Source organism: Salvelinus alpinus, unplaced genomic scaffold, assembly GCF_045679555.1.
Source record: "Salvelinus alpinus unplaced genomic scaffold, SLU_Salpinus.1 scaffold_63, whole genome shotgun sequence".
Classification (NCBI taxonomy): domain Eukaryota; kingdom Metazoa; phylum Chordata; class Actinopteri; order Salmoniformes; family Salmonidae; genus Salvelinus; species Salvelinus alpinus.
In genome coordinates, this window is record NW_027256004.1 from 140,868 (window position 1) to 157,411 (window position 16,544).

A 16,544-nucleotide genomic window follows, 5' to 3' on the forward strand; every position below is an offset into this window, starting at 1 on the left:
TTAAAGTAAATATGGGTTTATGACTGCTGAATACCAACTATCAATCACTTAGATCATGTATTTTCAGGTAGAGATACATCCTTGGGACGTCCCTAGCCCATTAAAGTTGACATTTAGAATGCTTAAGGTTAGGGTTTAGGGTAGGGATGTCCCAAGGATCCCGGATAGCATTGACCATTGTGCATTCTTCTGTCTATTTTACATAGCAGGTGATGGGTTCTGACTTCTGAACTTGAAAATATGAAATATCCTTATTATGTGAAATTGAATGAAACAATAATGTATGTTGATGCTAATATGATGTAAAATATTCCATGACGTTTCTATATGATAACAATAGAGTAATATATTTAATATGCCATATAGTATTTTTTAACAGTTTCACTAATTCATTTTAATTAACTTAATCATTATGATTCAACATCAGTTTATCGTCTCACCTCATACTGTATTGGAGCAGCAGCTGACTGCCCAGTTCAACATCAGTTCACCGTCTCACCTCATACTGTATTGGAGCAGCAGCAGCTGACTGCCCGGTTCACCGTCTCACCTCATACTGTATTGGAGCAGCAGCAGACTGCCCGGTTCAACGTCAGTTCACCGTCTCACCTCATACTGTATTGGAGCAGCAGCAGCTGACTGCCCGGTTCAACGTCAGTTCACCATCTCACCTCATACTGTATTGGAGCAGCAGCAGCTGACTGCCCGGTTCAACGTCAGTTCACCGTCTCACCTCATACTGTATTGGAGCAGCAGCAGACTGCCCGGTTCAACGTCAGTTCACCGTCTCACCTCATACTGTATTGGAGCAGCAGCAGCTGACTGCCCAGTTCAACATCAGTTCACCGTCTCACCTCATACTGTATTGGAGCAGCAGCAGCTGACTGCCCAGTTCAACATCAGTTCACCGTCTCACCTCATACTGTATTGGAGCAGCAGCAGCTGACTGCCCAGTTCAACATCAGTTCACCGTCTCACCTCATACTGTATTGGAGCAGCAGCAGCTGACTGCCCGGTTCAACATCAGTTCACCGTCTCACCTCATACTGTATTGGAGCAGCAGCAGCTGACTGCCCAGTTCAACATCAGTTCACCGTCTCACCTCATACTGTATTGGAGCAGCAGCAGCTGACTGCCCAGTTCAACATCAGTTCACCGTCTCACCTCATACTGTATTGGAGCAGCAGCAGCTGACTGCCCAGTTCAACATCAGTTCACCGTCTCACCTCAAACTGTATTGGAGCAGCAGCAGCTGACTGCCATACTGTATTGGAGCAGCAGCAGCTGACTGCCCGGTTCAACATCAGTTCACCGTCTCACCTCATACTGTATTGGAGCAGCAGCAGCTGACTGCCCAGTTCAACATCAGTTCACCGTCTCACCTCAAACTGTATTGGAGCAGCAGCAGCTGACTGCCATACTGTATTGGAGCAGCAGCAGCTGACTGCCCGGTTCAACATCAGTTCACCGTCTCACCTCATACTGTATTGGAGCAGCAGCAGCTGACTGCCCAGTTCAACATCAGTTCACCGTCTCACCTCAAACTGTATTGGAGCAGCAGCAGCTGACTGCCATACTGTATTGGAGCAGCAGCAGCTGACTGCCCGGTTCAACATCAGTTCACCGTCTCACCTCATATTGTATTGGAGCAGCAGCAGCTGACTTGATCATTGATGCTAATCATCATGTTTTTAATCTGAGACTAAATAGAGCCGACTACACTCTTAAAATGAAGGGTTCAACTGGAGTTGTTCTCAGATCCCCTAAGAACCGTATGGTTCTTGGTTAATGAAAAACAGCCCCAAAAGGTTCTTCAAATAACTTGTTAGAAGGTGGGTTCATCGAGGAACTTCGCAATTACAACTGAAAACGATGGTGACAAGTTTTGATGCGACAACAGTTAAAAAGGTTAAGTTGGATTGATGTTTGGCTCTGAATGTCTTGAAATAATTTATTATAATAATATAAAATACTAATAATGAATAACGAAGACAATGATGGTTTTCTGTGAATAGCTTCCATAACGTTACTATAGTTAATTACCGTAAATATTAGAAAGCCGCGTTTGACCGTCGGCGTTGTATGAGCTACAGTACAGTACCGTTATCTAGCTAGATAACGTTATGTCCTAACTAGGCACAACTAGGTTTGGATTATTTCCATCAACTATATTCTTTCCCATATATTGTATATCGTTTCCATAAAGCCAACATGGCTTTACACTCATTAACGTAAGTTTCCAATATAGAGCTTTTCTCACTTTTGTGAGAATGAACTAGCTAACTTTAGTTTCGTTAACTAACTAACTAACTAACTAACTAACTAACTAAGGACGGTGACCTGTCCAGACGAGATGTTACAACGAACTGAATCGTCAATGGAGGGCTTCCTCTTTATATAGCCTGCTACAGCATGCAATACTATTAACTCACAAGGGGGCATAACGTTACATGGACAATACTATCCCATTTTGGAAACGTTACATGGACAATAATATCCCATTTTGGAAACGTTACATGGACAATACTATCCTATTTTGGAAACGTTACATGGACAATACTATCCCATTTTGGAAACGTTACATGGACAATACTATCCCATTTTGGAAACGTTACATGTACGCCCCCTTGTGGAGGGAAATTAATAGCTTAGATGGTAGCTGTAGATGGGATTCAAATGCATAATGGTATTAATACAGTGTCTAGACTACCTCTTTTGTATAAATGCACTTCAGAATCCAAAAACACAGTATTGCCATGCAGCAAAATGTTGCGTATAATCTTGAAATGTGATATTAGGCCTGTATGGCAGTACTGTTATTGTATGGCAGTACTGTATTGGCTAGTGCTTTCTCCAATACGTTCTTCTATTTTCCATTACATTGTCGTGTCGATGCCATTTATCTTTCAATATTTATTTAATATATATATATATATGTTTTAATGCTTGTAAGACTATTCTTTGACACATTTTCTCTTCCTTTGAAATTCTTATAGGACAGAACACGGACACAATGCAATTGGGATCAAGAAGAAGGTACAGATATGTTGTAGGACAGCTGCATTTGAAGTGTACATTTAACCTACATAGCAGTCAATACAAACTGAAATCTATTAGCATACAAATGTGTACAAATGATCTTTTCAGATCTTGTCAGTAATGAATCAAGTCCATGGAATGGATATAGACAAAAAGATAATTCAAGGACTAGCAGAGGTAGAGAGGCGAGGCAGGGGTGAGGACATCATCCTGCTATTTTGACAGTCCCTGAAGGACAATACAGAAGAGGGATTTGCTCTTATTCCTTCCCTTTCTCTAATGTATTTTGTAATAAAATGATCAAGTGTAGTAAGATCATTGCTTTACTTTACTGGGACTGGAGACCACAGCAGCGATTCTGCTCTTGCCCTACCTCTTCAATGACTATGTCCGTGACAAGGTATGCCTATGCACCAATCATCTGTTTCTTCATAAACATAGGTGTGCATGCTTATATAAAACTATAGCTGAACATTTGTTATGTTCTTTGTTAATTGTATGTGTAATAATCTTTTCTTACTTTTGTTGACACAGATTTTACCGCTCTTCACTCCTTTACTGCACATCAGCGGAAATCCATTTCACCATGAGAGTGAAATCCTGCTGGCCTTTGATGGGGAGAACATCCACGCCCTCGAGGACGTCCCCATGGGACTTGGGGCTCTGCTAGGACTGTATTTTTTATTTTCCCTTAAATTTCCCCAAAATGTCAGAAAAACACTTATGTTGTTAAGTTACTGTGTTCTGGGAGAAGAGAAGTTGGGGTGAAGTTACCAGGGCCGGTCATAAAGATGGCAAACTTCCTAACATAACTAAGTGGATACGATATACACACTAAAGCTGAAAAATCTGTATTTAGCATCAAGTCTACAATATTGTTAGTTTACCAATGATTCATTTTTAATGTATGTTGTTTTTATTGTACATCATTATTTGTATATATTTTTTAAATGTCATGAAAAGCACTATACAAAGTAAATGTATTATTTATTATGGTCTGACATGTCTGCAGAAATGTTGCAATTTTGTAATGTGTTTTGTTTGGTAAATTGTTTTGTAAATATTAATTCACATTTGTGGTGCCACTAAATAAACAATGAATTATTTAAATCAATATTGTCAATATTATTATTTAAATATGTTTCTATAATGCAGGGAGGGTGGACAGAGAGTTTAAAAAATGAACCCCAAAAGGTTTTTTGAGGAACCATGATAAAGGGTTCTTCAAATAACTTTTAGGGGTTCCCCCACAGTTTCAATTTGAAGAACCCCTAAAGGATAATCCAGGAACCTCTACTTTTAGAGTGTATATGGATAAAAGTCACCTTGTCTGAGAGACATTTAGTAGTTATACACAGCCCAATTTTGGATGACTATTTTGGGGAGAAATAGCAGCCACAACAGACAGACCTGATATCGCCCGTAATTCAACGTCCTTGGACGTCACGGGCTGAGTGGGTATGACCAAAGTTATTGTATTTAGCTACACTTTGTAGTACATTTTTACACTATAATAAATGTTTGATGCCACATCGCCCGTTTTCAAAGGGAGTCGTTGGTTTTTAGGGGCAGTCGCTTTTGAGTGTTTTCTAAACTGCGATACCAACTCCAGTCAGCAGATGGCGATGTGCGTCTTTCAGGTGATTCTGCCACTGTGACGTTTAATCTAGTGGACGGGACGATTCTTCAACATCAACAGCTAGTCAGCCACCTTGGTTCTCTCTAACTTTATGGAAAAAGGTTTATTCAATAAATCTAGCAACTCCTCTTATACTGGGAAGAACCCCCCCACAGGCCTTAAGGAGTTTTATTTCAATTGTAGTACCCAGACGTTTTATAGTTACATCGTTAGGGTAACTTACCCTAAAGTGGACACTCCCATCAGTTTCTGAAACAACTGCCCAGACTTTGTAGACTGTTTAATAATGCTTAAACCTCATCTTTATCAAATTATCCATTAAAGATACCAACTCAAAACCTACGTTCGTCTACATATGGGTTGTTTAAATTGTATCTAATTATATTCCCAGTATTACTTTATCAAATCTCTAGTAATCGATTATAGACACATACAATTCATCATATTTTCACAGAATCCATATAAAATGTAAGAAATTCTCAGGTACTCACGACAACCATTCCATTTGCTTTTTCAAGGACTTTCCATAGCTACGAAGCAGCTCTCCAAACATACTCCCAGCAGAACAAAAAATAAACTTGTTTCCCGGACAATGACCATGGGATCCCCAACAGTTCTCTAACCTCCCAGTGACCACGGCAAAATCAAGCCTCCCAGGAACTATAGACCTTCCGCTGCTTTCTAAAATATCATCTCGCTTATTATCCAAATTTCAATCATCTGATTAAGCATATTTCTATATGTTTCTATCCAAACGTCAGATTAAGACTAATTTCCATATTCACACAACTCTCATGTCACAGTCACACAATGCTATTCCCAAACATACCTAATCAATTAGTTGTTTTCAACAATATTTTAATCTGCAGGAATATTTTCACATTTCTATGTCATGGTTAGTTCCTAGGATAATGCAACTCTTACATTTACATCTTTCAAAACTTCTAAAATTGGGTCCAGGTTTAAAACAATTACAGGCGCACCTTACTATCTTATACTATATCATAAATGGTCTTAACTAGTAAACACAGATTCTAGTTTTCATCCAGTTCACATAGATAGCTGACTCAGCCTCAGAGCCTCCTGACAGGGCCCTGTTTACACCTCCACACAGGAATACACACGCAGAGCCTCCTGACTGGGCCCTGTTTACACCTCCACACAGGAATACACACTCAGGGCCTCCTGACTGGGCCCTGTTTACACCTCCACACAGGAATACACACGCAGAGCCTACGAGGCTTAACTCCACTTTGCGGGTTTCCTCTTAATTTAAAAAAAAAATACTTTTGAGATGTGATATCCACTCGGCTCGCTGCCTCTCAAATCAAAGGTGGGTCCATCTGCTCCGTTCCCAAAGTGTGGTCTTCCTGAGATCCCAAGTTTGAGCGATCCCTCGTGCACCATTTACCCAGGTCGTCAGGAGCCAGGCCATTTACCCAGGTCGTCAGGAGCCAGGTCATTTACCCAGGTCGTCAGGAGCGGTCACCAAGTGAAGATTCACATCGCCAAATGTGGTGGTTAACTTCTTTAATATCAAATGAGGAGAGAAACATACCACACAAGTCAGAGTTATTCTTAAACTAAATCTTTATTCACTTATTAATAAGGGAGCAGGTCAATACAACGTACACATAAAGTGAATCAATTGAGTGTTCTACGATAATGATGGCTGGTCGACCCACAGGACAACAGTACAAAGGTCTTTTATAGCCAAGATACTCTCCTTTCAACCTACATGACGAACAATAGATGTATAGAACGGGTCACAAGGTTAAGATTTGTATGAAAGATACTTAAAATTCTCAGCAGACAGTATCTGCTGTAAAAACAGTACTCTGTGTAGAGACCAGGGTCTGGCCCTGGGGTCCTCTCTCCCTGGTACCATGTAGAACAGAAACATTACTCATGCTCTGGAATGCGGTCTCTTTAGGTTTTAATCACCCAAAAGACATTGTAAATCTCCTGTCAGTGTTATCTCCCAGAGGCCCATCCTCAGTAGAACACACATACACAATAGTTATAAGAACCCTCTATTCTGTTGCATAAAACAACCATTTGATGCAATAAAAGTATTATAACATAATCTTGCAGTTTTGCTCTCAGTGTCCACTGAAAGTTGACAAGTAACAACAACTGGGACATAAAAGTCACCTACCATAAGCACACACTAAATCTGCCCAAGAAGAGGCAAACAAAAGAAAAACCCACAACAAACTTAAAGACAGGAAGCAAACCAAAACGGTAGTGCAACTAAAGGTGTTGACTCTCCACATCTATCAAGACAACTGGAGCACTGGGCCAGACACTCTTAAATAGAACCAGGACCAGCTCAGGTGAAACACCTTCCCACTAACGAGATGGACAAGCCAGCACAGGTGGAACACTAACGAGGTGACACCAATCAGTGCGTCCTATGTGCTAACGAGCTATACGAGCTAAATGTAAGATGTATATACGTGCTAAATGTAAGATGCTATACGTGCTAAATGTAAGATGTAAGATTGTTAATACAATTGATTATAGACCAATTTATTATACTGCGTCCATGTGTTTAGGCTGCAAGTATGTTGAAATTAAGTAATTGAAAAAACTACAACTACAACCGAACATATATTGGACGTTTTCAATGTCTTTCAATGACATTTTGCTAAATTGGAATAGCGCAATGTCAAAACACAGTTTTAACGTGTCCAAATCAATAACCAATATGCAGAAACAATTTGGGATATATTGAAAACCTAAACATGTTGAAGTGTTGCGTTTTGATTCAAGTGGGTCACCAACGTGGTAAGTGTAACACAATTTTTTTTGTCACTTTTTGTTAAATAAATAGTACTCTTTCAATTCAGGGCCTGGATTTTTCCGCTGAGGCTAATATCAACTGAACAGGGGACAAACGTTTAGGGTTCTACATTCTGACATTCATTCAAATACTGCTTCAACAATGTTAATACATTCTACATTGTGACATTATTTCATTGATATCATGAAACAACTCCTTCATGTATGTATTTTCTGATGTTTAATCAGAGATATTTTATCAGAGTATCTCTTCCCACATTGATCACAGATATATAGTTTCTCTCCTGTGTGTGTCCGCTGGTGTACTATCAGGCTGCTTGGGTGAGAAAAACTCTTCCCTCATTGATCACAGCCAAAAGATTTCTCTCCCGTGTGTGTTCTCTGGTGTTTAGTTAGACAGCTAGATGTAGTAAAACCCTTCCCACATTGATCACAGCTATAAGATTTCTCTCCCGTGTGTATTCTCTGGTGTGATTTCAGGGATTGTAGCCCAATAAAACTCTTCCCACAGTGATCACAGCCATAACGTTTCTCTCCTGTGTGTATTCTCTGGTGTATAGTTAGACAGCTAGATGTAGTAAAACCCTTCCCACATTGATCACAGCTATAAGGTTTCTCTCCTGTGTGTGTTCTCTTGTGTACTACCAGGTTGCTTAGCTGAGTAAAACTCTTCCCACATTGATCACAGCCATAAGGTTTCTCTCCAGTGTGTGTTCTCTGGTGTATAGTTAGACAGCTAGATGTAGTAAAACCCTTCCCACATTGATCACAGCTAAAAGGTTTCTCTCCTGTGTGTCCGCGCTGGTGTACTATCAGGATGCTTAGCTGAGAAAAACTCGTCCCACATTGATAACAGCCAAAAGGTTTCTCTCCAGAGTGTATTCTCTGGTGTGATTTCAGGGTTTGTAGCAGAATAAATCTCTTCCCACATTGATCACAGCCGTAAGGTTTCTCTCCTGTGTGTGTTCTCTGGTGTATAGTTAGATAGCTAGATGTATTAAAACTCTTCCCACATTGATCACAGCTATATGGTTTCTCTCCTGTGTGTGTTCTCTGGTGTATAGTGAGATTGCTAGATGTAGTAAAACTCTTCCCACATTGATCACAGCTATAAGGTTTCTCTCCTGTGTGTGTTCGCTGGTGTGATTTCAGGGTTTGTAGCAGAGTAAAACTCTTCCCACATTGATCACAGCCGTAAGATTTCTCTCCTGTGTGAATTCTTTGATGTGTTTTAAGTTTTACTGAAGAGTTGAATCTTTTCCCACAGTCAGAGCAGCAGTGAGAATTCTTCCCTGTGGGTCTCTGCTGGTGTTTCTTGAGGTGTTCTGATCTGGAGAGACTTTTCTCTGCCTCATCAGCATTATGATGTTGTTGAGGCTCCCCAGAGGATCCACGATAGTCCCGTCTCTCTCCTGTGTGAACAACAAAGTCAGACAGATGGTTAAAGGCCCACTACAGCAGAAATCCACTGTATATTTGAGGTAAAGGGTGATGCCCAGAGCGTACCAATGAAGGTGTACAACAATTGACGTCTGTTGTATTTAACAATTAAGACAGTCAAGATAGCAACAATAGCCAGATTTAGTCTTGTTTTCACATTAGTAGTAACATCGATGATTGTAGGCTAGAAATAAGTTATTCAAGTTGTTGAAATCCTAAGCAGTGTGCCAGATTACATTTGGTCTCCAATATGGGCCCCTTTCTGTGTTTGCTAAAATTGCGGCACGAGGGCATAGCACACACAATTTGGTTGCAGAAACTCCTCCCTGCTAATGAGGAAACCGCTAGTTATGGATGTAGTATCTGCCTGGAGCAAAAATAGTGAGCGAAGATTTTAGATTTTCACAATGTATTCTGAACATTACAGTGCAAGATCAGGAGTGCTACTCAAGGAAACTCACATTAAGCTCTGTGTCTATTCACTGATTCACCACCGTGGGAGAAAACTCAGGGGAGTTCTCATAGGCTGACACCAATAATATCCACCATTTCCAGGTTGCTTATAAGTGCATTTCACATTAAATATGGATTATAATTGTAGGGCTTGAATCACCTGCTTCAATTGATTTATACTTAAACACTTCAACAGGTAAAATGCTCTCTGGCTAGCTTTGCCATCAGCCTGACAATGAGGGTTTGTACCCTAAGTGTTCAACAAATTGGCACATAACTTCACCAAACAACAACATAAACCTACTGTAGGACCCATAACTTCGCTTTAGCAATCTCACTAGGATAAAGACCTCCTCCATTCCTGCCATTATTGAAAGAGATCGTGATACCTCACATCTCAAAATAGGGCTACTTAATGTTAGATCCCTCAATTCAAAGGCAGTTATAGTCAATGAACTAATCACTGATCATAATCTTGATGTGATTGGCCTGACTGAAACATGGCTTAAGCCTGATGAATTTACTGTGTTAAATGAGGCCTCACCTCCTGGTTACACTAGTGACTATATTCCCCGTGCATCCCGCAAAGGCGGAGGTGTTGCTAACATTTACTATAGCAAATTTCAATTTACCCCCCCAAAAATGACGTTTTCGTCTTTTGAGCTTCTAGTCATGAAATCTATGCAGCCTACTCAATCACTTGTTATAGCTACTGTTTACAGGCCTCCTGGGCCATATACCGCGTTCCTCACTGAGTTCCCTGAATTCCTATCGGACCTTGTAGTCATAGTAGATAATATTCAAATTTTTGGTGATTTTAATATTCACATGGAAAAGTCCACAGACCCACTCCAAAAGGCCTTCGGAGCCATCATCGACTCAGTGGGTTTTGTCCAACATGTCTCTGGACCTACTCACTGCCACAGTCATACTCTGGACCTAGTTTTGTCCCATGGAATAAATGTTGTGGATCTTAATGTTTTTCCTCATAATCCTGGACTATCAGACCACCATTTTATTACGTTTGCAATCGACACAAATAATCTGCACAGACCCCAACCAAGGAGCATCAAAGGACGTGCTATAAATTCTCAGACAACACAAAGATTCCTTGATGCCCTTCCAGACTCCTTCTGCCTACCCAAGGACGTCAGAGGACAAAAATCAGTTAACCACCTAACTGAGGAACTCAATTTAACCTTGCGCAATACCCTAGATGCAGTTGCACCCCTAAAACGAAAAACATTTGTCATAAGAAACTAGCTCCCTGGTATACAGAAAATACCCGAGCTCTGAAGCAAGCTTCCAGAAAATTGGAACGGAAATGGCGCCACACCAAACTGGAAGTCTTCCGACTAGCTTGGAAAGACAGTACCGTGCAGTATCGAAAAGCCCTCACTGCTGCTCGATCATCCTATTTTTCCAACTTAATTGAGGAAAATAAGAACAATCCAAAATGTCTTTTTGATACTGCCGCAAAGCTAACTAAAAAGCAGCATTCCCCAAGTGAGGATGGCTTTCACTTCAGCAGTAATAAATTCATGAACTTCTTTGAGGAAAAGATCATGATCATTAGAAAGCAAATTACGGACTCCTCTTTGAATCTGCGTATTCCTCCAAAGCTCAGCTGTCCTGAGTCTGCACAACTCTGCCAGGACCTAGGATCAAGAGAGACACTTAAGTGTTTTAGTACTATATCTCTTGACACAATGATGAAAATAATCATGGCCTCTAAACCTTCAAGCTGCATACTGGACCTTATTCCAACTAAACTACTTAAAGAGCTGCTTCATGTGCTTGGCCCTCCTATGTTGAACATAATAAACGGCTCTCTATCCACCGGATGTGTACCAAACTCACTAAAAGTGGCAGTAATAAAGCCTCTCTTGAAAAAGCCAAACCTTGACCCAGAAAATATAAAAAAACTAAATCGGCCTATATCGAATCTTCCATTCCTCTCAAAAATTTTAGAAAAAGCTGCTGCGCTTCAACTCACTGCCTTCCTGAAGACAAACATGATGGGGTTTTAGACCCCATCATAACACTGAGACTGCACTTGTGAAGGTGGTAAATTACCTTTTAATGGCGTCAGACCGAGGCTCTGCATCTGTCCTCGTGCTACTAGACCTTAGTGCTGCCTTTGATACCATCGATCACCACATTCTTTTGGAGAGATTGGAAACCCAAATTGGTCTACACGGACAAGTTCTGGCCTGGTTTAGATCTTATCTGTCGGAAAGATATCAGTTTGTCTCTGTGAATGGTTTGTCCTCTGACAAATCAACTGTACATTTCTGTGTTCCTCAAGGTTCCGTTTTAGGACCACTATTGTTTTCACTATATATTTTACCTCTTGGGGATGTCATTCGAAAACATAATGTTAACTTTCACTGCTATGCGGATGACACACAGCTGTACATTTCAATGAAACATGGTGAAGCCCCAAAATTGCCCTCGCTAGAAGCCTGTGTTTCAGACATAAGGAAGTGGATGGCTGAAAACGTTCTACTTTTAAACTCGGACAAAACAGAGATGCTTGTTATAGGTCCCAAGAAACAAAGAGATCTTCTGTTGAATCTGACAATTAATCTTGATGTTTGTAAAGTCGTCTCAAATAAAACTGTGAAGGACCTCGGCGTTACTCTGGACCCCGATCTCTCTTTTGACGAACATATCAAGACTGTTTCAAGGACAGCTTTTTTCCATCTACGTAACATTGCAAAAATCAGAAATTTTCTGTCCAAAAATGATGCAGAAAAATTCATACATGCTTTTGTTACTTCTAGGTTAGACTACTGCAATGCTCTACTTTCTGGCTACCCGGATAAAGCACTAAATAAACTTCAGTTAGTGCTAAATACGGCTGTTAGAATCCTGACTAGAACCCCAAAATTTGATCATATTAATCCAGTGCTAGCTTCCTGTTAAGGCAAGGGCTGATTTCAAGATTTTACTGTTAACCTACAAAGCGTTACATGGGCTTGCTCCTACCTATCTTTCCGAGTTGGTCCTGCCGTACATACCTACACGTACGCTACGGTCACAAGACGCAGGCCTCCTAATTGTCCCTAGAATTTCTAAGCAAACAGCTGGAGGCAGGGCTTTCTCCTATAGATCTCCATTTTTATGGAATGGTCTGCCTACCCATGTGAGACGCAGACTCGGTCTCAACCTTTAAGTCTTTATTGAAGACTCATCTCTTCAGTGGGTCATATGATTGAGTGTAGTCTGGCCCAGGAGTGTGAAGGTGAACGGAAAGGCTCTGGAGCAACAAACCGCCCTTGCTGTCTCTGCCTGGCCGGTTCCCCTCTCTCCACTGGGATTCTCTGCCTCTAACCCTATTACAGGTGCTGAGTCACTGGCTTACTGGTGCTCTTTCATGCCGTCCCTAGGAGGGGTGCGTCACTTGAGTGGGTTGAGTCACTGACGTGATCTTCCTGTCTGGGTTGGCGCCCCCCCTTGGTTTGTGCCGTGGCGGAGATCTTTGTGGGCTATACTCGGCCTTGTCTCAGGATGGTAAGTTGGTGGTTGAAGATATCCCTCTAGTGGTGTGGGGGCTGTGCTTTGGCAAAGTGGGTGGGGTTATATCCTTCCTGTTTGGCCCTGTCCGGGGGTATCATCGGATGGGGCCACAGTGTCTCCTGACCCCTCCTGTCTCAGCCTCCAGTATTTATGCTGCAGTAGTTTATGTGTCGGGGGGCTAGGGTCAGTTTGTTATATCTGGAGTACTTCTCCTGTCTTATCCGGTGTCCTGTGTGAATTTAAGTATGCTCTCTCTAATTCTCTCTTTCTCTCTCTCTCGGAGGACCTGAGCCCTAGGACCATGCGTCGGGACCACCTGGCATGATGACTCCTTGCTGTCCCCAGTCCACCTGGCCGTGCTGCTGCTCCAGTTTCAACTGTTCTGCCTGCGGCTATGGAACCCTGACCTGTTCACAGGATGTGCTACCTGTCCCAGACCTGCTGTTTTCAACTCTCTAGAGACTGCAGGAGAGATACTCTTAATGATCAGCTATGAAAAGCCAACTGACATTTACTCCTGAGGTGCTGACTTGCTGCACCCTCGACAACTACTGTGATTCTTATTATTTGACCATGCTGGTCATTTATGAACATTTGAACATCTTGGCCATGTTCTGTTATAATCTCCACCCGGCACAGTCAGAAGAGGACTAGCCACCCCTCATAGCCTGGTTCCTCTCTAGGTTTCTTCCTAGGTTTTGGCCTTTCCAGGGAGTTTTTCCTAGCCACCGTACTTCTACACCTGCATTGCTTGCTGTTTGGGGTTTTAGACTGGGTTTCTGTACAGCACTTTGAGATATCAGCTGATGTAAGAACGGCTATATAAATAAATGTTTGATTTACCTAACAACAACATAGACCTAGGACTATAAACAATTTAATATTTCAGGTGAAACATGAAAACTAAAATTAATTTGTCATAACATTTCATAACCAGATAATTTTGTGAATAATCCCACTAGGCTACTCTGTAATGGGTTGTCATTCTAAATGTCCTGAATAAAGGAAAATAGCTCTGTGTGTTGTACAATAGCCTATGTAACGGATGTGAAATGGCTAGCTAATTAGCGGTGGTGCGCGCTAAAAGCCTTTCAATCGGTGACGTCACTTGCTCTGAGACCTTGAAGTAGTGGTTCCCCTTGCTCTGCAAGGGCCGCGGCTTTTGTGGAGCGATGGGTAACGATGCTTCGTGTGACTGTTGTTGATGTGTGCAGAGGGTCCCTGATTCGCACCCGGGTCGGGGCGAGGGGTCGGACTAAAGTTATACTGTTAAGGAACAGTTCTCCATCAAGGAACAGTTCTCTACACATTATGAGCTAAGTATCTCTGTCTCCAAACAGACTAACGAGACCCTACTGTAAATCAAGCAGACAACAACATTATAAACATCAATTTGTTAGGGATGTTGGATCCAACGTGGAGCACGGCATAACTGTCTTTACCGGTGTAATGAATGAAGAAGCACTTTGGTTGTTGTTGCATGTCGTGATGTTTGTCATTTGACTGTCATTCAGAAAATGATTTCCTGGATCAGCTGATGATAGTTGAACATGTGACTATAACAAAACAGCTACAGTATTAAGTATTATGTGTAATTATTGAAGAACCACGTTAATGACAGTACCCATTTGGGCGTTGTCAATACGGTGACTCTCGGTTAGCATCATTTAATTTTGCATACTCTGAAATGATTTAGGATCTGTGCCCATGAAAACTGTTTTTCCAGCGTAATATAAGGCGACACTAAATGTTATGTAGGTAGAGTGCATTTTAGAAATCTGAATACAAAAAACTGTACGAACATGAAAATAAACGAAACCACAAGGCCAAATCGACACTGGAGGAGCTTACCAAGATGACATTGAATGTTCCTGAGTGACCTAGTTACAGTTTGGACTTAAATCTTCTTGAAAGTCTAAGGCAAGACTTGAAAATGGCTTTCTAGCAATGATCAACAACCAACTTGACAGAACAGGAATGACTTAAAAAAGAATAATGAATATTCACATGAAGATCTGTCGCCTATTGGATGACATCACAACTTCCCATCAAGCCAACTTCTTGAATACCTTACTATGACATCACTCACTCCTTCTAGTTTGCAGTTGTCTCAAAAAACACTACTTTGCTCAAAACATTTATTTGTTTCCCTTTAGTGTGTTTATACTTTACTGTATTTACATCTCACTTTTCAACAGGAAAAGTATTTTTTTAAATAACCGGAGGAAGTCATGAACAATTCCTACAGTACAAAAACATATTCAAGTGTAGAATGCCGTTTTAAAAATCAAACATTTGTTCAACAACTGCAGAGATCAATGTCTGTGTTTTATAAGATAGTACTCACTGTATTTACTGGTGTTAATCAGATCAATGTCCCTGTTTTATAAGATATTACTCACTGTATGTACTGGTGTTAATCAGATCAATGTTCCTGTTTTATAAGATAGTACTCACTGTATTTACTGGTGCTAATCAGTTCTCCAGGCTTCTCTTCTTCTTCCTCCTCTAATGTGACAGTAATCTCCCCCTCTTCATCCTTCATTCCAAAAACGTCTTCATCTTCTTTCACGTCATTCTCCACTCCAAAAACTGCATCTTCCCCCTCTTCTTTCACAGTAACGTCATCCTCCACTTTCACTCTTAAGGCCTCATCCTCTTCTTTAACTGTAACGTCTTTCTCTTCTTCATTCACTGTAACAGCCTCACCCTCTACTTGTTTTTGTATTGTAACAGCCTTTTCTTTCTTTCTCCGTCCAGCAGACCTCTTCTTTATCAGGAGAGTAGCTTAGTGAACTCATGGTCAGGGATAATAGCTAGTTAGCATTAGCGACTAGACTAGTGCTAACTTAACCAGCCAGCTAGTTGACTTATAACGTAAATATTAAATTAAATGGGGTAGCTAGTTGTTTCCACATAAGTATGTTTAAAGCATAGTGGCAAATAAACCACGAAATTGTCTAAAGAACTTGAATGTTCCGACTTTGTTGGCAAGCGAGCTACCGACGTGGCTGCAGTTGTTGAAGAAGCGTTCCGTCCACTAGATTATACGTCACACTAGAAACCTCGCCTGAAAGACACATATCGCCATCTGCTGTCTGGAGGGAGGAAACGCAGTTGAGGAGGGAAAACTTGTTTTCTTCTTCATTGAATTATAATATTATAAAGCAGTTTAGGGAAACGTTTTTTTCCTCTCCATTAAATAAGAATATTATATCAACACGTACAAAGAGCAACAAGTGTTGTTTGATTAGTTCAGATTTTTTATGAGGATTTAAAACAAACTACATCTACTCCACATCTGTATTACTGATTCAGTCAAATAACTAGATATCAAAATAAGCACCTAGTTATTGATACCCTTGATAAAGATGAGCAAAAATTACTGTTTTAGCCAAAAACCTAGTTTTGCTAGGTGGCTGAAACTTGGCCATAAGTGGATCTTCCAGCAAGACATATCAACATCCACAAAGAAATGGTTAATTAGGCACAAAATCAACATTTTCAATGGCCATCTCAGTCGTCAGACTTGAACTCCATTGAAAACCTGTGGTTTGAATTGAACAGGGCAGTCCATAGGCACAGACAAAATAAATCAAGGACCTGGAGAGATTCTGTTTGGAGGAATGGTCTAAGATCCCACCCA

General features: G+C 40.9%; 1 protein-coding gene across 1 annotated transcript; it reads right to left on the reverse strand.

The window, feature by feature from the left end:
• Window positions 1-7,689: 7,689 nt before the first annotated feature.
• On the reverse strand, window positions 7,690-15,923 carry LOC139567182 (zinc finger protein ZFP2-like). Its single transcript, XM_071388684.1, has 2 exons — window positions 15,356-15,923; window positions 7,690-8,895 (listed from the first exon to the last, which is right to left on the reverse strand). Exons 1-2 carry the CDS (start codon window positions 15,441-15,443, stop codon window positions 7,823-7,825), a joined length of 1,161 nt encoding a protein of 386 aa, XP_071244785.1. The 5' UTR covers window positions 15,444-15,923; the 3' UTR covers window positions 7,690-7,822.
• Window positions 15,924-16,544: the final 621 nt, after the last annotated feature.